General features: G+C 23.1%; 4 protein-coding genes across 4 annotated transcripts; 2 read left to right on the top strand and 2 right to left on the bottom strand.

Moving 5' to 3' along the window:
• Positions 1 to 1,051: 1,051 nt before the first annotated feature.
• On the top strand, positions 1,052 to 4,906 carry PVVCY_1300860 (serine/threonine protein kinase, putative; the record flags this gene model as incomplete). The annotated part of the gene is made up of 1 exon (XM_008623762.2): positions 1,052 to 4,906. One exon carries the CDS (start codon positions 1,052 to 1,054, stop codon positions 4,904 to 4,906), a length of 3,855 nt encoding a protein of 1,284 aa, XP_008621984.2.
• A 394-nt stretch (positions 4,907 to 5,300) lies between these two features.
• PVVCY_1300850 (protein transport protein SEC7, putative) lies at positions 5,301 to 14,219 on the bottom strand (the record flags this gene model as incomplete). The annotated part of the gene is made up of 1 exon (XM_008623761.1): positions 5,301 to 14,219. One exon carries the CDS (start codon positions 14,217 to 14,219, stop codon positions 5,301 to 5,303), a length of 8,919 nt encoding a protein of 2,972 aa, XP_008621983.1.
• A 1,676-nt stretch (positions 14,220 to 15,895) lies between these two features.
• On the top strand, positions 15,896 to 17,071 carry PVVCY_1300840 (conserved Plasmodium protein, unknown function; the record flags this gene model as incomplete). Its single annotated transcript, XM_008623760.1, has 1 exon — positions 15,896 to 17,071. One exon carries the CDS (start codon positions 15,896 to 15,898, stop codon positions 17,069 to 17,071), a length of 1,176 nt encoding a protein of 391 aa, XP_008621982.1.
• Positions 17,072 to 17,636: 565 nt separating this feature from the next.
• PVVCY_1300830 (conserved Plasmodium protein, unknown function) lies at positions 17,637 to 23,939 on the bottom strand (the record flags this gene model as incomplete). Its single annotated transcript, XM_008623759.2, has 2 exons — positions 17,637 to 23,559; positions 23,884 to 23,939. 2 exons carry the CDS (start codon positions 23,937 to 23,939, stop codon positions 17,637 to 17,639), a joined length of 5,979 nt encoding a protein of 1,992 aa, XP_008621981.2.
• Between the last annotated feature and the right edge of the window lie 1,046 nt (positions 23,940 to 24,985).

The following is a 24,985-nucleotide window of genomic DNA, read 5'->3' as shown; positions in this document are numbered from 1 at the left end:
ATTAATATATGTTGCATATTTGTTTAACATATGTATATTTATATTTTTTTTCATAATTTTTTTGGTGGGATTATTTGAAGATCATTTATAATGCTTTATATATTATTTATTCACACCACTTTGAAGCTTTCGTATTAATAATGTGAATAATATGCAAAAATTTTATATGTTATATATTTATCATTGTGGCATTGTTTTTTAAAATGATTTGAGGGAAATGATAATATAGTAATTATTACACTTGAGAGTCAATTAGCAATTTTTATTTAACTTTTTTTTTGTTTCCATTTTATATGATATAAACATTATTCTATATTTTTTTTAACTTACATATAATCCACACATTTAAATTGTGTTAATTTTAAAAGTGTAATTTTTTACGTAAATATTCTTACTTACATGTATACACATTTGCACACGCGTTGTATATATGTCATGCCTTTTTCATTCTTTAATTTTAAGTGCAAATTTTAACAATAATGCAAAATATGATTTATTCTCTTCAATTTCCAAAAATAAAATAAAATAGGTATTTTATTAGGTATTTTCACATATCTTTATTATAAGCATATTACATGAGCTATACAAAGGGTTTAACTTTTTTTCTTCCACATATATTGGTAATGATATATTTGTTCTTACTTTTAAGGATATTGGATTTGCAACAGTTTTAGAAAAAATAAATTAATGTAGGGTAGAAAATTAAAAAAAACAACTAAAATATATTTAAGTTTACACACACACATATATAATTTATGTGTAAGCATATTTTAAGAATAGTGCATAATAAAATATTTTAATAGTTCCTGCTTTCAGGTATGGAATTATATTATTCTTCAAAAATTATCACACTTTAACTATTATTTAAGAAAATAGTTTAAAACACAATAAAATAGCTAGCAAAAAAAAACGATAACACCTTATTATTAGAACAGTGATAATAAATAATAATTAAAATACTAAATTAATATAATTTAAACAAAATTAAATAAAATATATAATTCGAAACGCTATGATATCATCTATTTACTAAAAATAATAGGGAAAAAGTATGCGAAATAAAGAAGACGATTTAATTTCCCTTTTTAACACAATTGAAAAGTTTAATAATTATTGTATATTATATAAAAAGACGAAATTAAAGGGTTATAATTTTTCTAGCAACATAGTTACAAAAAATGAAAGAAATAAAGACATAAATGAGTTTCGTAAAAAATTTAACAATTTTATGTATAAGCTTGGAAAATTAAAAAGCGATATTTTTGAAGAAAACAAAAAATATCAACGTAGAGAAAGTATTGATATTAAATCTGATGACATCGAAGAAGGGATAACTATGAATATAATAAGTTCAGATGACAGTTATAATCACGAAGAAACCCAAGGTGATGGGAATGTGCATACTAACCCTAATGGCAATAATAATGATAATTTTAAAAATCGTAAAAAACATATAAATGGGAATCATAGCCCAAGGGAGGATAATGCATATAATGTAAAAAAAAACGCAGAAACACATATTGAAGAAAACAAAGCATTTTCAAATTATGCAAGCAAATACAACGATTGTATAAAAAATAAAGAAAACTATTATACCGAAATAAGTGATAGAATATATTCAAATCAAAGCAATAATGTGCAGATGTCATCGTCTGATGTATACTCACACACAAGCTCAAGCACAGATGAAAGTATGAATAGTGATTATAAGAATGACAACAATATAATAATTAGTAAAATGAACAATATACTAATAAAATATATAGGAGGGTTGGATTATGCGCTAAATGTTAGAAGAGTATCAAAGGAGAATTTAATGAGAGAAATTAAGGAATTTTACAGAATGCATAACAGCCGCATAATATTAGATGAGTATTCTACATACTTAAGTTGTGAAATTATAAATTTTCTAAAACAAAGGCAAGGAAATATGGATAAAAGGAATGCTAGCAATAATAATAGCAAGGACAACTACAACTATGACATAGATACTAATGAGAAATGTGAACATTTTATGAAAAATGGAAAAATGTTTTTCTATCTTCCTAGTAATTACTTTTTTACAAAATGTTATGATGAGCCAGGTTGCGAAGAAAATTTGTATATATCAAACTGTACAAATTATGAAAAAAGTTTAATTGGGGGTAATACATGTAATTTCTCGAATAACTCATTGAGTATAAGTACTACTAATTGTAATATATATGCAGATAGTATATATAATAATCAAAACAACAGATATAATTCTCCCGCGTTTGGGATTGGAAATGATCAGCAATCTCCTAAATTTGGAATACATGAGACACACAAAAAAAACAACTGCATAAATGTATATAAAGATGAAAATAAAGAATATAATAGGGATGAAAAGATATTTTATAATCAAACATATGAAATGGGAGATATATATTTAGAGGATGAAATAAATAACCAATTTGAAGAAATGGAAGAAAAAGGATATGATGATGAATTAAGCAATTGCCAAAATTCAACATCGAAACAATATTCCAATTCATGTAGTTTATATATTTGTAATGATGGTAATTATTACAAAAATGACGACGAATTAAAAAATTCTATTAATAGTAATAATAATAGTAAAACCGAATATGACTATTATAATATGTGTGCAATAAGTAATGGAGAAGGAAAAATACAAAAAAACTTAAGCAGTAACACAAGCGATTTTTATCAAAGTATTAGCAATTTTTATAAAGGGAAAGAAAATTGTAACAACAATGATGATAATAATCATAGTACAGAAAAAAATAGCAACTTATATATCGGGAATAGTTCAACTGTTGTTAACAGTAATGAAACTCGAATAATAACAAATAAAAATGTATATCAAGAAAAGGGAGAAAATGTGATTAATTTGTGCTTTGATGATGAATTAGCAAGTGCTATGATATTAAATAATGAATTTTGTTTAAACAAAAAAGTAGATATAAAATATGATACATTTGTTAAAGAGAATAAAAATGTAAACGAACCCGAAATTTGTTATGATGTAAAAAATATAACTAATGAATTGGATTATCACCAAAATGAAGAAAATTTAGTAGAATATGAAAAAGATGAAAAACAATGGATTAATGAATATTGTGATGGCGATTATAATTTATATAGATCAGTCCAATTAAAAAACAGAAAAGAAACTATTTTATCATACGAAAATATTGCCGATATATATAATATAAAAGAAGAGGAAAATGATAATGAAGACGAAAAAAAAAATCCAACTGAACTTGCTAATAATAAAAAAAAAATGAACATTGTTCAGGTTCGAAATTGTTCAGAAAGTAATAATGGAAATAAATATAACCTGATGAATCTAAAGGTTGTGCATGAAAAGAATAAAATCGATTTTGGTTCTAATAGTGAGCTTAAAATGGTTCCTGGCTATGTTATTTTAAATAAATATAAAATAATAAAAGTTTTGTCTAAAACTACATTTAGCACAACGTTAAAATGCTTAAATTTGGATTATAAAAAAGGCATTAAGAATAGAGAAGATATGTCAAATCTGTTAACAAAAGAAAAAGCAAGCGAACTGGAAAGTGTGTGCAAAAAAACCAAGGTAATATCTGATAATCCTAATATACCATTTACTCAAAATTTAAACAATAAATATCCATTTAATATAACTGGTATTAAAAAAAATAATTATAAATATGTATGCTTAAAAGTAATGAAAAAAGGAAAAAGCTATTTTGATCAAGGGTTATTTGAATTAACGATTTTAAATATGTTATCTGAAGAGAGTATTAACCAGACAAGTACGGGGAATAATAAAAGCAATGATATTACTGATTCCACTAGTTTGACTAATAAAAACATTATACAACTTTATGATTATTTTTATCTGAAAGGGCATTTAATAATAGTGACCGAATATATGGAGAGTGATTTATATAATTATTTTATAAAAAAGGGAAAATTAGGGACATTGGGCCAATTACAAATACTAACTAAAAATTTACTTCAAGGATTGGCGTATATTCACTCGAAAAAATTAATACATTGTGATTTGAAACCTGAGAATATTATGATAAATATAAAAAAGAAAAAAAAGAAAAAGAAGCCCACCCATCATCTAAGAGTGAATAATAATGATGAAACAAGTAATGCACAAATTTTAAATGATTCCAATGAAAAAAACCCATGTTTTAGCAATAACAGTGATTTTGACAAAAATCATGAGAACATTTTTAGTAGTGATCAATTTAAAGAAATAAAAATAATAGATTTTAATAGTTCGATATTTGAATTTGATAAGTTAGAGATGTATGTACAAACACGGTCTTACAGATCCCCTGAAGTTTGTCTGCAACATAATTATGACTCGAAAATAGATATGTGGAGTCTAGGATGTATATTATTTGAATTTTTAACAAAAAAAATATTGTTTGATCATAAAAACATATACCGATTTATATATTCTATAGTATCTTATATTGGTTCTTTTCCATTTTATATGATCAACACATGTAAAATACCTTACATGTTTACAAAGCATGGGTATATGATACTTAAAAAAATAGTTTATTATTCAAATGATGATGGTTATCCCAAGGAGGACCAAATTGATGAAATTGAAGATGAGCCCGTGATTTTTAACAAAAATGATTTTTTCTGTTTAAATAAAATGTGCCATCAAAATGATTTATTAAAAATTAAAAATCAAAATTCAAAATTCGTACATAAGCAAACAAATCATAAGGTCTATTATGATATTTGCTATTCGAGTAATACACCATTGGAAAATAATTTCCAAATCGATGATTTATTATTTATTAATTTTCTTTTATCATTGTTACAAATTGATCCATGTAAGAGATTGAGTTCGAAAGAAGCCCTTAACCATCCATGGTTAAAGCCTAATTTATACCCCGATGGTTTGTAGAGGTGCAGTTTGTATGTATCAAACTGGTTCTGCATTGTGCAATAGTTGAACTATATATATGCAGATTCATTTATTTATATACTATTTGATGATTATTAATTATTTTCTTATTATTTGATTTTTAAGAATAATAAGAGTTTTGTAAAAATAAATAAAATGTTACAACAATATGTAGTATTTTTTTCATCACAAAAAAAAAGGAATACATATAATTAAAAATACAATTTAAAGATTATATAATGATATAAAAAGGAAAGACGCAAATATATTTTAATATGAATATTTTTGAACTATGTTATTGCGCATTATGTATTAAAAATATGTATTTTCTTCGAAAGAAGAATGATAGATTTAATTATATGTTAAATTTAATTAAAAAAATTTTTAATTTCAATTAGCTGTTTTCAACTGGTTTTGATTCTTCTTGTGGTTTTTCCTCTTCATTTGGTTTTAATTCGCCATCATTTTTTGTTTCCGATTGTTCATTTTCCTTAGTATTTAATAAATCGTTTTGTTCGTTTTTATCCTCTTGTGCGTCATCGATAGCTTCTTTTTCATGATTATCTGCTTCGTTTTCATCTAGAGGATTTGAAATAATAGCATATTTGGTTAGTAAAACATTTAGTAATTCTTCAAAGATATCATTAAATACATCATTTTGATTATTATCATCATATAAAATATGATATACAATAATCATGCTAATTCTTACATTAATTTGCAATTTTGATATATTTGCAACAATGTCATTATCTAATTCAGGTATTTTGTTTCCATTGGCATTGTTATTATCCGAATCGTTAATATCAGCTGTGGGTATATTGCATGGATCTAAACGTTTTTTTTCGTCATCACTCAAAAAGTGCAAACCATTTTTTATGTGTGAAAAGCAGTTGATACGTTCATCTTTTAAATTGTATGCATAGGATGATGAAACATAGATAATGTTTTTAATATTTTCAATAAATGTTTCTTTATAAATATTTAATATTTTTTGAGTTTCCTCCTTAATTGTTAATAAAGTATGATAAAAATGTTTCAAAAAGTAATATATACATTTGCTGCCACATTTTGTTTGAGTTACGATTTTATTACAAGGACTTTCATTATTTACGCATAATAATTCATACAATTTAATGCTATTATCGTCTTTATTAAATAATTTTCCCTCATCACTTAAACTAGAATAATAATTTTTCTTAGTTTTATCGTCATTATTTTTTTCATCTCTTATTTGGTTATTATCATTTTTTAAATCATCTTCCTTATTTTTAATGCTACTATCATCAGATTTTCCTTCTTCAGAACTATTAAGTAAAGAATATAAAAACGATAAAATTATATGGCTAACAAAACTTATGCTCATACTTTTTCGATAACAAACATTATCATATGTTAGCATTTTCTTTGCATATAAATAACTGAAATAATAGTTGTATTGCTTATGTAGCATAGTATGTATATAATAATCATTCGCATAGTTATATATATTGTTAAATTCATTTGAATTATTATCTATATTCTCAATATTTTTATAATTAATAATGCAGCCACATTTTTCATATCCATTTTCTTTATGTGTACTATCATGTATATCAATACTTTTTTTATGATGCAAATTAAAATTAAGCAACGCTTTTTTGCAATAATTATTTATTTCTTCAGAAGCTGAGTTTTCACCCTTCATATCGCATTGATCATTATTATCTTTTGTTTTATCATCATGCAAGTTTTTACATATAAATGGGAAATAATAGTTGTATGTTATTAGGGGTAAGATAATAAAATTGTTTATCAAATCTATTAGTTTTTCATCTCTATAAAAGTATTTATCATGTTTTTGATTTTTATCATGTTTGCCTGTTTTACTATGTTCATCTTTGTTCACTTTTTTAAATATATAATTTTCATTAAATAAAAATTGCTGTAATTTTATGTATGCTTCGCTGCGTGTTCTTTTAGAGCTAAAAGAGCATGCCAATGATAAGACAAAGCATGTTAATAAGAATATGTATAGTTTCTTTAATTCAACAATTTCTTCAAATGTTATATTGTCATTATTTGCATTACTCGAATCAAGTAATACTTGATTTGTTTTGAGGTTTTTCTTAGAACTATTCATATACATATAAATGCTTTTATAATATATGTTTGATATAATGTGTAAGCATTCTGAATTAATAGACGAAATGTGTGCATTTATTTCCTCCTTTTTGTTATTAAAATATAGAAGATATGGTAATAATGACAAAACAATATTTTCTATGTTAAAATTGTTTAGTTTTAATAAAACAGCGTTGTTATTTATAATATTATTAATACTTTCTGTATACACGGTTGCTTTTTCTATGTATATATATATATCTTTATCGGTTAGGGAAATATTTGTATTGTTTGTATTTTTGTATAATATGTTATTTGGTGTTATTAATTGTAGCATGTGCAAGTATATATTAATTATACAACTATTTACATAGACATTTTTTGAAATTTTTTCGAGAATATGTATGATTTTATCTATAAATCTATATAAAATATTTTTTTTCAAAAATTGTAGAATGTATATTAAATATATTCCGCATAGAAAGAAGAATTTGTTATTTTTTCTTTTCATTTCTGTGTATGTACTAAAAAAAGGATCATTGATATTATTACTAGCTATTTTTAATTTTTTAAGAAATTTGTTCTTTTTCGTTTTATTATGTTGATATACGTATAAACAAATATATGAAAAATTCATAATGCTCATAATTAATTGCTCGATATATAACCAATCTTCTTCTTTTTCATTGCTATTACTATCATCTGGATTTGGAATTTTTACAAGAAATAAACTAGCTTCGATATCATTTATATTGGTATTTTGCTCATTGTAGTTGCACTTTTTATTAATGCTTTCAAAATCATCATCATATATATTACAGTAATTATCTTTTAAAACTTCTTCTTCGGATAAAATTTTTACATTTTCTATTGGGAAATCATTAAATATGCTATTATATACATTAACAAAAACTGTATTATTATAATTTATAGATAAAAATTTATTTAACAAATTAAAAAATTGTTCAAATGTCAATACTATAGCTTTTAAGTGCATAATATATGTTTTCATAAATATATTTCTTTTGATATTTCCGATTATAAATTCTTTTTCTTTTTCTTCATTTTTATTATTGATATTGTTTATATTATTATAATTTGTAATACTATTCTTTTTGTTTAACATTTTATTCTTTGAATGCGAATGATTATTTATTGATTCATCCATTTTTTTAAAAGAGGCATATTTATTTTTATTTGCTTGTTCATGGTCACTACCAATTTTGCTATCGTTTTCATTGCAATCTTCATTATTACTGCTGTCATCACTTTCGCTATCTTGGTCACTTTCATCATCTGATTCTTCATGCTCTGCTTCTTTTTCTTCTTCTTCTTCCTCATCATATGCACATGTGAATATTTCGTCAAATCTTGAATCACCCTTTAGATTATCTTTTTCACTTTTCTTTGGAAGATTTAAATTATCTTTTCCAAAATTACTATTGATACATTGCATATCAATCACTTTCGTTTTTTTTTTTGTAAAAATTGAGTCACTAGATATATCACTAATATCTGAAAGAGCACTTGAAGCATCACTGCAATTATCGGTATCGTAAATATTGTCTAAAGTTATATCATATTTGTTTTGTTGTACTTCATGGTCTTCTATATGGTCATTTTGAGGGTTTACATCATTATTTTCTTTACATTCATATTTTGAATAATAATGATATAAGGAAGTGTTTGTTTGCTCTATTTCTTTATTCGGTGTTTCTTTGAACAAATCATTTCTAGATTTTTCATTTTTATATTTTAAATAGTTAAAATGCTCTTTAACTACCATATCATATAAAATATATGTATAATTAATTTTAAAGTACATAATATGAAAAAACATTTGTGAAGTAAGCATTTTTTTTTTATTATAATAAAATAAGTTGAATGAATTATCTGAGTTCACTAAAATAGCATTTGTGTCATTTATATTATCAGAAGGATTATTTACACCATGTCCTTTGTTATTTTCATTTGTTATATATACTTGATTTTGTACTTGTGATTTAATACTTGAATAATGTAATTCTGTTTTGCTATTCATTGTATTTAAAATATTATTATGTTCACTATCTGTATCAATTGAACTTTTAATTATTAATATTTTTAATAAATATACAAAGCTGTTAATATTTAAATTTGTGACCATGTTACTATAAAAATCATTAACTGTAAAAAAATTATATATATCTAATTTGAGTCTTTTATATATATTAATGTTGTCTATAGTGGGATTATTACTGTTATTATTATGATTTTTATTATTGTTGTTATTATTATTTGTGCTGTTATCACCACTTTTGGGATCTGGTTTGACGTGTACATATATATAATCCATGTTATCCTGGTCGTCTTCGTCATTATTTTCATCATCTCCTTCATTTTCTTCTTCCATTTGTTTTGAATTTTGATCATTGGATGATGTATTTTTTCCATTGTTTGTATTTTCTTGGTTTTTTTTTTCATTTTTTTTCTTTTTTTTCTTATCATCTTCCGTTTTTTCACCATGATTTTCTTTGAACATAACTAATAATTTATTATTTTCATTACTGTTATGTCGTGAAAAGAAAATGCTGCTAAATTCGTCTATCCATTTTGGTTTATTTAATTTTTTAACATTTTTTTTAAAAACTAAAAATGGGTGATGATAAATATCTGTTATCATTTTATTTGCGTTAAATGTTTCTATGGAATTTCCCCTTTTATATTTTACATTTAAGCCTTCTTTATCACTGTTAAATTGGGTATTATTAATATATAAATGAGGATAGAAAAATGTTGGAACTAAGTCAATGGTAATCAATTTAAGTATAGAATTTATATAAATAATCCACCCATCACGTAATATATTATGCGATTTTTTGATAAAGTGAAACAAAAGATAAATTAAAGATTGGGTTTTTTGGGTTAAATAAAAATTTACATATTTAAATATATAGCATATTTTATTAATATTTTCCACATCATGGTAATATGATAAATTATTTATAAGTGTTTTAAATATTCCTAAACAATTTTCTATTAAATTAATATTACTTGTACGTTTAAAAATTTCGAAAAATATTGGAATAAAGTTATTTTTGATTAATAATTTATTTATATCATATTTATAAATATGAGCTGATTTTTCTTTATATGGATGATAGTTTTTATAATATTCTTTTCTTTGGTCTAATAATTTCCAATACTGATTATCATTGCTATATACATTTTGTGTATTTGAAAATAATTTTATTTCTTCATGTAATATACAGTTGTACAAATTTTCTAAATATATTCTATCTATATTTTTACCATTGTTTATTCCTCTATTATTTTTAATAAATTCTTCCAATTTCATTTTATTTTTTACCTGGTTGTTATGTAAATCTGTATTTAGCATAATAATTGAATATGTTAAAATAAATATGACATCACTATTTTCAACAACAACATACTTTTTCTTAATTTCTTCTTCACTCATCGATTGGATCTTTTTAGACATATAATATACATTTCTATGCACATTATCATCTCTATCTTCATTTTTTTTGAAATTTATTTTTTCCTCAAATTCAGAAAATTCCGAGGCAAATGTTTTAGAAGAGGCAATATTATGTGATTGCTCTGTATTTTCATTGCTAATGCATTCATTGTTATTTTTTGTCGTATTGGGGCTGTCATTGCATCGTTCTGTGTCGTTAACTGTATTATTTGTATATCCACTTTCGCTTAAATAGTCAATCAAAATATACCTTTTTATATTAGCTAACTCTTCTTCTTTTAAAAGACAAATAACTTTTCCGTTAGATAATTTATATACTTTATCTAGGTCTTCACAAATTGGGTTAGAATAAAATAGGCACAAACTAAAATGCTCTAATATTCTTTCAATTAATTGTGCTTCTCCTGGTAGTTTAAAACAGTACAAAAATAATCTCAAAGATGATAATAATGATAAATTACAAAAGTCAAATAATCTTACATAATGTTTTAATACATTTATGCATTTTCTATGCGAAATATATTCTCCTACAAATTCTTTATCTAAAAAAGGGTTATATCTCAAAAACATAGCTAATGATTTTAAAAAATATTTATCTTCCATTAAATTTTGTTGGGAATGGCTATTGGAATTATGTGTATCATTCTTTTTGGAATTTTGATTTTCTTCGCAGCTTGGATTCGATTTGCTTGCATCGTTATTACTGTTATTATTTTCTTCATTGGGCAATTCATTATTCATATTATCTTCCTTTTTTTCTTCTGATGTTTTTACCTCTTCTATATTTTTATTAGCATGTTCAGATGATTCCTTATTTGCAATAACTTCTTTTTTATCATTACTTATATTATTATTTTCACTGACTTTATTTATTTGTTCGCGATCTGTTTGTCTATCGCCTGATTCATTTTCTTCTGTCTCTTTAGATGCGTCATCCACTTGGTTAGCCACATTGTTATTGTTAGACCCATCATTATCCTTTTCAGTGTTTTCGGCATTGTCATTTCCTGAAGGAGTTTCTGCTGTTTCAGTATGTTCTTTTTCTGATGATACGTGATTGTCGTTGTTTTGTGGATTTTTATCAGATTCAGCAGAATAATCAATTAGATTTCCATTTTTATCTATAATAAGAGAATTAAGAATTTTGGAATTATTTTGATTAACTTCATTGATAGTATCATGCGTTTGAATAATCCTCATTTTTATTAATTCATCAATTGACTTATTTTTTAATGTATTAAATATTGTTGCTGACTTTTGTAATAATTCTTTTCTCTCTTTTTTTTTTCTAAGAAAATTATCTTTATTTTTAATATAGTCTATTTTTATGCATTCTTTTAAATATTCAAATAATAAAACTGAACAAAAATTAATATAACTTTTATCTTTACTTGATGTTAAAAAGTTTAAGAAATATAATTCATTCATATTACTTTTTTTTAATTCGTTTTTCTCAGAAGAATATTTTTTATGCCCTTCCCCTTCTCTAAAACTATTTTTATTATTATCATTATTTACAGAATCATTTGTGTTCATGCTTTTATTTTCATTAACATTTTTTTCACGACTCTCTGTGTTTTCAATATTATTTGTATGTTTTTCTTTTTTTTGTTCACAATTATCATTATTAACACTGGTGTATTTATCAGTTTGTCTATTATTCTCTATGGCGGCCTTTTCAGCATTGTTTTTGTTTTCTGTGTTGCTTTTTGTATTTCTCTCTTTTTCTTTTTTCTTTTTTCTTTTTTTTTGGGAATTTATTATTACATAATCAAAAGCATTTGAATATATATCATTTCGAAATTGTGTAATTAACTGATTAGTATAATCTAATTCATTTAGTCTATTGTTTGAGTTGTTTAATAATTTAGAACTGTTTTTATTGGCATTTTCAATGAAATGGTTATTACCACTATTATTATTGTCGATGCCATTATATGGCTTTAGTATTTGTAAAATGTCTTTGATAATTTTAAAAATGACTTCATTCATAATAGTAGTATTTTGAGTAAAATTTGCGGATAAATCTAATATAGATTGTATGAGGTTTTCTAACAAATTCGATGCATATAAATTAACATCATGATTACAATAAATTTCAAATAAAACATTTTCAACGAAAAAATTTGATAATGTCAACAAGGTTGTTTCAGATACATTTTTTAGTGCGTTGCTCTTGAGTAAATTTAATAAAATATTAATAAATATCTCGTTATAAATACAAAAATACTTTTTATATAATATAAAAATATTTATATATGTTCTCATTGATTTACACATAAGAATAAAGGAAGAGGAAGTTATGTGACAAAATAGGCATCTTATTATATTAGATAAAGCTTCGAAATTTTTGTTTATTAATATATATCCACATCTCTCTAATACTATATTTAACAGTCTAAATGCTAACATATTAATAGATTCTAAACTTTCCTGTGAATTTTCATTTTCATAAATATCATTGTACAAATTTACGCACTCACTTGTTTTTATTAAATCTGCAACAAATTTATTTTTATTATTATTTATTAGTATTAGAATTATAGTTAGTATATCGTGTATAAAATTATCATCTGCGCTATTTAAGGAGTAGCACACAATATTGTTGTCCCCTGTGTGATTATCTAAAGTATGGACATCTGAAATAGGATGTTCTTGTGAGTGATTATTCATAAGATGGGTCTCGATAGTATTTGTGACTATAACATTCTTTATAACTATGTATGTCATATTTTTTAATAAAGCATCACAATTTGCTTTAAAAAGTAAAGAATATTTATTACTTTTATATATTTTAAAAATATAACAAATAATTTTTATAATATTTTTTCTATCAACGGCCTTAATTGCATTATTTAATATATTAATAAAGAAAACCATTGTGTCATATAATATAATTTCTTCGTGACCAACATTATTATAATTTATAGGAGCATTTAATAATGTTTCTATACTAATATTAATTATATTATTTCCTTTATTTATTAAAATTTCCGAACTTTCTTCTTTTTTAAAATGAAATCTTTTGTATAACTTATAGTTCTTAGGAAAAAATATATACTTTTTTTTTTTGTGATTTTTTTCATTTATTTTGTCTAACTGGTTTGTATTATCTGTTTCATCTTTTTTATCATTTGGTTTTGAAGAATTATTTTCACTTGATTCGTTTGAGTCTTTTTTATTATTGTCATTATTACTATTAGCCTTAGTTTCTTGTTTATTATCTATTGGTATATAAAAATTATGTTTACTCGATGAACCCTCATCATAGCATTTTTCATTAAAATAGATGCTACTGTATTTTAATATGTGATCTAATGAATGCAAAGAAGCTACTTTAATTTTATAAAAAATACTATTATTTCTTATAATGTTTAAAAATGGTGCTATATGGTATATATCTAATTTATTATTAAAGTTTTGTGTATTGGTATCTTCCTTTAAATTGGTATTTAAATTGTTTATACTGTTATATAGAATAAACAATGAATCTATAATGCTTGAATCAAGATTTTTATTAGATTCATATCTCTTAATAACGGATAGAACATTTATTATTTCATTTTTTATTATTGTGAAAATATTTAATCTTATATATTCATCATTGTCAAGTATGCTATTTATAAATTGTCCATCACAACTCTTATTATTATAGCAATATGATTGCATATTCCGAAAATGTATGCATTTTTCGTTTTTTTTATTTTCATAATATTTACTGTATTCCATTTTCATAAAAGATGAGTATATGCATTTGTGTCCCCGTTCATTTCCTGCATTAATTGTTTTGTTAGTATTTCCCCTGAATCTTCTACTACTGTTACTGATATTACTACTCTCTTTTTAATAATATATGACACTAATAGTAGAAATAATAAGATAATGCTTAACTATTTTCAATCAACAATTTTTCTATTTGATAGATATTATACATAGTACTCTTTTGATAAAATATTTTTTTTTTTCGAATGAAAATTATATATGATTTTTTGGATGCAATAGTTTTGCTTTTAAGTGTATAATAAAATCATATATTAGATCTTTCCTAATATTTAAATGTATAGTAAATTATTGTGATATTTTAAATTTTATATCATATAGAATTTTTATATTTGTGACTATGCTATATTTATTTATCCTTGGAGAAATATACAATTAAATACTTTAGAAAAATTAATCACGTAAAATGCAAAGAAACTATAATATACGCAGGCATGCAAATATATACTACGTATAATATATTATTCACTGAAAACGTAAATTACGTTTTTTTAAATAATTTTATAATGCTAAAGTGTAGTAAAATATAAAAAATATACATACGAATATGATATAAAGAAAAAAAAACATATATATATTTATAAAAATAGCTTTAAGGAAAAAGGCTATTTAACAAAATAATATTCATGAAAAACAGCTTTATCATAAACTTTGAAAATTATAACTATTTTTCAAAATAAAACAAATATAAATTGAATGTTTATGTATAATATTAATATAAAATAAAAGAGAAAAAAAATAAATATGCTTTAAAAAAAAATAAACGGCAAGGATAAATTTATTAAATAACGGGCAATTTATTTATATAATCGTGTGTATTCATATATTGAATACTTTTTTTCTTAAAAGTTTATATATTTCTTTTACATATGTACTACTAGTATGGAAACGAAAGAATAATATATTTATTTTCTTTCAGCAACGATTATTTTACTCTTTTAAATTTATACAAGGGCTTTTCCCGTTTTCTTCGTCCTTAGCATATTATTGGTTAAAAACCCAACGGTATAAAAAATAATAATGTAATTATTATTCTACAATATGTAAGAAAAAAACATAAGGAAAATTGTATTCTCAAAAAATATAATAATATATAAATTTACAGTAAAAATAAATATTGAAATATCTTTTTACTACAATTTTTTTAAGTATACTTTAAAAATGCAATTAAAATAGCACCGGCAACAGAGCCTTCAAAATTATATTCTGTGAAACTGCTATATTGTTTAATTCTATAGTTATATTAAAAAAAATATATATGTATATTCCTAAATTGCTATGCATACAAACTTTGGCATTTGGTTTATTTGTGTATTGGAAAACCGGTTGAAAAATTAAGCAATACATATTCTGCAAATTATAAAAAACAGAGGAACATATTTCTTAAAGCTTATTTTTGGAACTTCATTTTGTACACGCATATGCATGCTTATTTTTTTCTATATAATGTTAATATCTGATTTGTATATGATATAATTTTGGTTCATATATAAATTAAGAGAAGTTTGAATAGAAAGTACAATTCTGGAGAATTACTTGTGTGTATACATATCAGATATGAGGCATGCGCATTATATGTAATATATAAGAATAAACTTCTTAAAGATAGTCATTTATACTATGAAATGTGCACTTCTATAAACATGTTTCGAACTGTTCAAAATATTATTACTTCAAGAGGTTTGCGAAAAAATTGTTGTTTTAGTAGTATAACACAATCAGGATTATATAATGAGAACTTAAATACGATCAAAAAATTACGAAAAGCTACAAATTTATCAATAGGTATATGCAAAAATATTTTAAATAAAAATGATTATAATGTAGAGAAAAGTATAGATTACATATTTCAAAATTTGAATAATAATTATGAGAACAAAGAAATGAAAATAACAGAAGGATATTACTGTTTAAGGAATAAAGACAATTTGGTAGGCATAACTGAATTGAGTTGCTATAATGATTTAATTTCAGAAAACATATATTTTAAAGAGTTATTAGTTAATATATGCAATGCCTTATTAAGCAGTGCTACTAATAATATAAATAAAGCAACAAAGGATATAATGTCAAATAAGGAAATGATTACAAATTATATACGTCTAATCTATAAAAATAACCAAATAGCTTGTGATAAGAATTTTGAAAGTGTTGATGATATAGACATTTATAATAAAATATACATTAATAGAAGTATTAAAGAATTAATTGATTATACTTCTTACGTTTTAAATCATTATATACTTTTTCGAAAAAATTTAATACTTAACATGGAAAATATAAATAATAATGAAAAAATATATATTGTAAAAAAAAACTACCATCATAAGGAAATTAAAATAGACAATTTTATTTTATGTAAAGGATTTTCATTTAGTTTTTTAACAGTTAAATTTAAAGAACAAATTAATGAAGAAACTAAATTAATATTAGAAAAGTTAGCTATCCTTATATGCATAAATATATTAATACATAAACCAAAGTATTGCTCAAAATCATATAATTTAGATATTAGTGATTATTTTCAACAATACTTTATTAATTCAACTACCAAACAATTAAAAATCGACGAAAAAAAAAATGATAATAAATCGCTTGACGATTTTTTATTAAATAAAATTGAATCATTTCATATAATAAGTGATCATTTAAAAAAACTACCTCACGAGAAGCTAAAAAATATGGCAATGGATAATACAACATTTGTGGAATTAATATCTCTATTAGAGCAAGAATTGAACATTGAAATTTATATTAATATGTTATATTCTATGGTTAACGAAGATATTGTTATTTTGTAGTTACAAATTTTTATGTACATCAAAAAAATAAGTTATATTATTTAAGCATATGCTTGTTATTTGCATGCTTGTGGGTATATACCACAAGCTTCGTTGTTTTTTTATTAATTTTTTTAAATATTAACTAATTAAATCGAATTCAATTTAATTTTGAAAGCTTCACACAAAATTTGTCCTTTTTATTTGCTTAGCATATATTGAAACAATTTATGTGTGCATTTTTTTTACAGATTAAGTTATATAATAATTTAAAAAGGGACAACGAAAATGTTGTTTTGAGCTTTAAATAGCTACAAAAAAAGTCTTAGACAATAAAAAATACTTAAAACAAGATGAGATGCATAGTTTAAATTATATTCATAAGTATATTAAAAATCATTTTATAATTTAAAAATATTATGATGCTCATTTAAGCGAGCATTCATGGCAATTCAAACATAGGAACAAAGATCGGTGCATATCTCCAAATATATGTATTTTGTAAGAATATTTTTCCATTAAAATTAATCATTTATAAAATATGATTATTTTAATTTTATTATTTTCTTCGACATTCTTACATATTTTATATAAAGTTGCTATTTATCCTATCGAACATCGAATCATTATCATCATCATCAGAATATGTGGGATAGTTTTTTTCACTAAAGGATGTAAATAAATACTTGTAATTTAAATTATATATATTTTTATTTATATTTGAATTATTAGAATAATGTTTCCAATGTATTCTTTGTTCTTCTAACAATGGATTTGAAGAATGATTATTTTTGCTTAAAAGACTGGCATTTTTTTTATAATTTGAGTGTGGAATATTACATAATATTTGTTTTAAAAGTGTATTTTTAATATTTAAATTGCTTACATTGCTTTGAAAATGTTTGTAATTATTTCCAGCGAATATATCATCTGTTTGATCATCATCTTCATGGTTATTATTATGAAAATAATTAAAATTGGGATATGAAGATTTTATAAAATTATCACGATAATCATTAATGTAACCAATAATTTCGTCTCCGTCCATATCATTAGAATAATCACTTTGTATGCTTTGTTTGTTATTTTTTATTCTTTTATATTGTTTTCGATTTTTTTGAACTTTATTTTGGTGGTGCTCAATTTTACCATTATTTTCTATTTTCTTAGATTTACTTGATGTACATGTATTTATATAATTGTGATGTGCATTATTATTTTTTAGATGCAAATTTCGAACCCATTTGTTATGTTTTCTTTGGTTAATATACTCTGTACAATTGCTATGCGTTATTCTGAAACTAAAATTGCTATTACTCTCATATTTAATATTTTCATGACTGAAAAATTTATATACGTTTTTATTTGCGTCTATTGAATTTTCACTACTATTATTATCTCTATTAGAGTATACTTCGCTACTATGCACATCTTTTTTAATATTAATTAAGCATGAATTTTTAAGAGGGGTATTATTAGGTTGTGTAAATTTTTTACTTTCATGATCACTTTCGCTGTCTTTATTATCATTATTGTTTTTAGAAGCGATAAGATGGAAAGATGGTTTTATAATTTTATCATGATTTAATTGATTGCCAATAATTTCCAATGCGCCAATTTCATTATTATACTCAATATTAGAATTCGATGTATCATAATGTAAGTATTCATTTTTTAGATCATTCAAATGATCAATGTTATCGAAGACAGTGTGAACATTCTCACTTTGAGAATTAGAATCAGTTGAATTATTATTTTTCAAGTTATTTTCATAAGACATATTTTCAAGCCTAGGGTCGTTTAAATATAACACACTTCCTTCAAATTTATTATTTCCATTATTCTTATTTTCAGTTAATAGATCATCAGCATGTTCCCTTTTTATATCTAAAGCATTTTCTAATATTGAATTATTGTTGTATTTATTTAATATTTTTATTTTATGCTTACAAATGATGCATATATAATCATTTTTGTTAACATTATTACTTTTTTCTAAATTAAATTTTTTTAATTTAAATAAATATTTGTTGCAATATATGCATTGTATATAATTATTATCATTTTCTAGATCTTTATTCCATTTTCTAAGCTTTTCAATAATTTTGTCCATTTCGTCAGTAACCATATTTTTAGTTGATAAGCATAATTTGATGTCATTAGATTCCTCATCCGTATTATAATTACTATTAATATCGAATTGATGCCCTTGGTTGTACTTACAAACATCATAAGATGCATCCTCATTTAAACTATTTTTTATTTCTTCATTATATGGGACGATATTTTCTTGGTTATAACTTTTATAATATTCCAATATGCTTTCGCTACATTTCTCTAATTTATTTGATTCCTTTTTTTTCGTGTTTTTAAATATCTTACTCTTATTCAATATATCTTTTGGAGAACTATCATTATATATGCTACATCCACCCGTTTCATTGCCATTTTTATACTCAATAATATTGTACTTTAATTTTTCTAATTCATATTTGGTATCATATGATACGTTGTCATCCTTTGTGCTCCCATTGCGTGGTTTTCTTCTAATATTATTGCGATATAAATATTTGTAGGTATTTTTCTCATTCTGTTGGTTATCCTTTACATAGTTATCCGAATCGATAATGCTGAGCATTTCTCTAGAATGATTATCAAAATATTCACTTTTTTTTTTTGCTTTCGAATTGTATATGTCGGAATTAGTGGAGAGTCTGTTCTTAAGGTATTTTTTGCGAATATTATTATCATTATTTTTTTTTTGAGGTTGGTATAGTCCTGATATATTGTTTAGTTTGTTTTCATAATTTAACTGATCATCCAATGTATCATTTTGACTGGTATCTTTTTCATTATGTTTGCGCAATGACACTTTCGATGTGACTTTTTGAGGATTTTTTTTTTTTTTTTTTGTAGAAATGTTTCGTAATTTCTTGATTTTATCTAATATTTCTTTGTTTATTGCGTCTATTTCATTTTTATTGTTTTTGTTATATTCCTGTCTTAGTTTGGTTTTATTATTGCAAATAATGTTCATAATATTTGTATACGAACTATTTAGTTTAGAAGCATTTCCCTTTTTATTCATGTTATTTGATTCATAAATATTCATACGAAATGTGTCTTTATTTTTTTCTTCTCTATCCTGTAACATATTACTTATATTAAGATATTCACTTTTTATGATTCCTGATGAATCAATTTTTGGATCATTTGAAAATTTGTTCTTCTTATTATTAGAAAATTCTAAATACGTAGTATTCCTATTACTTCTATCTAAATTAATTGATTTTATTAAATATTCATTTCTACTGGATAATATGAAATTTGTGTCTTTGTTCTTTTGTGATAAGCCAAGTTTATTATGCATATTAGAATTTTCCCTCAAGCAATTCCCCAAATTTTTATCATTATTATTATCTTCAATAATAAAATTATTTTTAATATTTAGCGATTTTATTAAACCGTATGAATTTATAAGGCTTGGTCTTTCATTATTGTTATCATTTGTATTTATGCGATTAATATTTTTGCCTATCGATTTGGAAAAACTAATATTAGAAGTAATTATATTTATACTCTTATCAAAAAATTTATCTATGTTAATATCTTGAGCATCAGTAAAACATTCGCTTTTTTCGCTCTCTGAATCTTTTTCTGTGCATTTGGTTGTTCCATTGCTTTTTATATTCTCCATACTTTTTAAATAAAAGGCACTACTATCATTATGATCGTTTTTTGTAAAATTAAATTGATTAACACTATTTGTAATATCACAAAGAAAATGCTTCCCCTTTATTTTGTCGTTTTCATGTTTTTTTTCATTAAAGCTTTGACCCTTTTTTATTATGATATCTTTATCAGTTACACAAGTAGAATTACTGCTTTGAGCATGATCTAATATATCAGAATATTTACAAATTAATTTATCAGTTATTTTATTGGAATTTATATAAGGATATTTCCGATAACTTTTATTTATATTATCCAAAATGGTGTAGCAGTAATAATATTTATTTTTTTTTATAAAAAATATACTATTATTATTCGAAATAGATCGGCAATGTCTTTTTAAGCCAATTTTATTACTATTATTTGAAGTAAATGAACAATAATAACGACTGTCTATTTTAATGTCATTTAAAAATATATTCAAATTAATGTTGCATTTCTCATTCATTCTTTTTGTTATATTTTGTGAAAGCAATATATATAGTTTTATTATGTAGACACGTTTTTTTTTTAATTTAAATAATGATTCTGCTAAATGGCAATTCTTAAAAAAATTAGACCTTTTAATATATAATTTTTTTCTTCTTATATATGAATATATATTTTTATTATTTATAGGGTTTATATTAATAGACCTTGAAGGAACTACTTCGATATAGTTAAATGCCGATTTTTGTTTTTTGTCTATATTTCCCCTTTCAATTTCATTTAGATATTTTTTAATTTTCTTAATCCTGCTTTCTGTTTGATTATATATGTCCAAAAAATTAATCTGATCGTTATATATGCAATTAAATATGAATTCTTTTTTGGTATTATCATTAATATTATCATTATTTAGAAATGAATTTATTAATTTTTCACATTCGTTATTTAGTTTAATCTTTTCAAGTATGTAATTATTTAGTTGGCACAAACATTCATTAATCTCTGATTTATCTTTTTTAAATTCATCTTTTATGACAAAATTTTCACATTTCCATTCATTTGCGTATTTTTCACAAATATTATTGTATGAATTAGTAAACTTTCTAATGAATTCATTAGTATAGGTATCAATAGATATGTTACTATTTCCGTTAGGGGATATATCATTGCATATGTTAGTGCCTACTAAAATATTATCTTTCAAGTATTTTAAATAATTGTTTTCCTCTACTAATAAAGGTTTTAATTTATTTTTGCGTTTATCATAAAATGATAATATGTCAATAATCGTTTTTTCTTTTCTTTTGTCATTATCAAAAAATTTATTGACGATTGTATGTTTTATACCCTTTTCTTTAGCATTATTTTTTTGGAAATTCTCACATTTAATATTGTCTTTATGGTTTTCTTTAACCTTTTTCATCTGATTCTGTGTTTCCATCTCTTTTGGCGCATCTTCCTGATCACTTTTATTTATATCATTTGGGTAGTTCTCTATTCCATTGATAATATGTTTTTCTTTATTTTTTAACATTATATTTGAACAGCCTGTTTTACCAGTATGAAGTTTTATGTTCATGGGATTTTCTGTATCATCGTCTCTACTATTCGGATAAGTAGTTATTATTTTCTCTTTGCAATTTGTTTCATTTTTTACTTTTTCATTAGATGATTCATTTGATAATTTCGAAAATTTCGATAAGACATTCATTCTTTCATATTTTGACTTAGACAATATTTCGAAGTTTTTTTTTTTCCGTTTTTTTAATCCCACCAATTGAAAATTTTTGCTAAATGTATAAAAAGATTGATGGTTGTTTTTTTCCAATTTCTTATTACATAACTTTATTTTACGGTTAACATAATTTTTACTTTGTTTGGTCTTGCTATCAAAAACAATATTATTTAATTTTTTAGTTTTATATTTCCTATCATTTTTATTTCGTATTTTTTTTTTCCCTTTGTTGTGTCTATTTCCGTTTATATACATTTTACTATTTTCATCACTGTCATTATGATTTTGTAAATCATTCTTGGATATATTTTTTCCTCTTTTTTTACAAATAATATTATCTTCTTTGATATTTTGGAATGATACATTTTTGTTAATACCTTTACTTGGATTCGAACATTTATTATTTTTTCCGTTTTTTGCAATACAACTTTTATGAATATATCCGGTTTCCTTATTTACTAAACATTTTCCAACATTATTTGCAGAATAATATCGTATTTTACTATTATTGAAATAACCTTTTCCTTTTTTTTTGTTTTTAGTTTTTCCATTTATATGATTTTTATCAAGTGTAATTATTTTAGATTTCATAAACGATTCTACTAACTGCTTTTCATTATGATTTTTAGTATTTTCGGTATTCACCTTGTCATTTATATTTTCCAGCTTGTTTGATACTTTTTGGAATTTATTATGTCGTTTTTTAAATTTTTCATTCTTATTTTTTATATTTTCTTTCTCAACTGTTTTAAGAATTCTTTGAAAGAGACAATTTTCGTTGGAATTCAAAAGGCCTAAGTTATGTTTAGAAGAGATAAAAGTATCTTTATTAACATATTTCTTCAAAGGGTTTATACTATCATTTCTGAGTTTGAATGTGTTATTTTTACTTATAAAATCAGAGTGTTCTCTATCAGGGCCCACATTTTCTTCATTTTTACCTTCTCTATGATTTTCGTTATTTAAACAATTATTACAAATTGTTTTAATCGGACCATTTTTTGTTTTACATTTGTCATCTTTGGAAACAGATTCGGTACCATCTTTTTGAAGAAGGCCATTTTTTTTTATTTTTTGGATGAGCTTTTTAGATTGAGATAGCTTATTCAGCAGCCTGTCAAAAGAAAGAAATTGAAACGGTAATATATATGCATACATAAATAGACACAATCTTAACGATTCGTTCAGTTCATGCATAGTATCAATGTGATGATTTATATGAATATGATATATTTAGAATTGGCCATGTGAAATTATATATTTAAATTTATCTTTATGGGGCATATTAAAAAGAGCCCTGAAATGTCATATAAGATTACTACATTTTTTTATAAACACTTTATAAATAAGATTAATTTTTCGTTTGAAAAACACACTATGAATGAATACATACACATATATTATTTATATGATGAAATATATTTTTTCGTTTTATTACTCTTCTAAATTTTTATTTTCCGAAGGATCCAGTGTAAAGCATTTCTGCGTGGACATATTATATTGAGAAACATAATTTATAAAAAAAAACTAATAAATCATTACTACAATATTAAGATTGTATGTTCATATACTTAGCTAATATGCTATGATTTATTGTGTCTTTTAATTTTTTCCATATTTTGGTTATTTCTCTATGTTATTTTATTTATTTTTATTCATATTACCATTTTATTTTTTATTTTCCGAATTTGTTCACTTATTGGTTTTTATTTTTTTAATTCTTATAATTTTTAATTGTGTATATTTTTTATTATGGTTTATTTATTTAATTAATATATATTTTTTTTAACTGTTTTATTTTCTTTATTATTTGATCGGGTTATTTATTTTTTTGTTATCATTTATGGTGTATACCATTCAAGAGATATATTCTCCTTTTTAACAAAAGTTTAAATAATTCTAAAATCATAAATTTATAATTATATGACTTGTGTGTACATATTTTGTTGCAACCAAAATCGTTGTATGATTTCCCATACATATTTCTGAGTTGTAAGTAGGCATAATATTTTTATAAGGTTAGTTTTATTGATATAAGATTTATATTTTTTTAACAGATTTGTTATATAATATTTAATATTATTAAAAGAAAATATTCAATAGGTTTATAAAATTGGTATTCTTAAAAAAATTGCACTTTATATACTTAAAATAATTTAAGCGCATTTTTAGAAACCTATATTTTTTAAATAGTGATACGTTAAACCCCACAAAAAAATCGAAAAAGACGAAAAAAATAAAAAATAAATGAAGAATAGGGGGCAAATGATGAATTATAATAACGGTTATAATAACGCTGCTGCGATGGCACATTAAAGAAAATAATTTTAAATTTTATGGAAAAAAGAACAATTTAAAAATATAATAATGCTAATTTTTAATAAAAAATTCATATAAATTATGAATACATTAATCAAAGAATATGATTATTCTATCATATTAATTTGAGCAGGGCTTGCCAAAAATAACAAAGTATTTAAGCAATGCGTTATGGAAATGGTGGAGAATATTTTCGTTGCATATAAACTGTGTAATAATAT

Source organism: Plasmodium vinckei, assembly GCF_900681995.1.
Source record: "Plasmodium vinckei vinckei genome assembly, chromosome: PVVCY_13".
NCBI lineage: Eukaryota > Apicomplexa > Aconoidasida > Haemosporida > Plasmodiidae > Plasmodium > Plasmodium vinckei.
The sequence above is the reverse complement of the archived record's forward strand: the minus strand, read 5'-3'. Positions and strand labels throughout refer to the sequence as shown.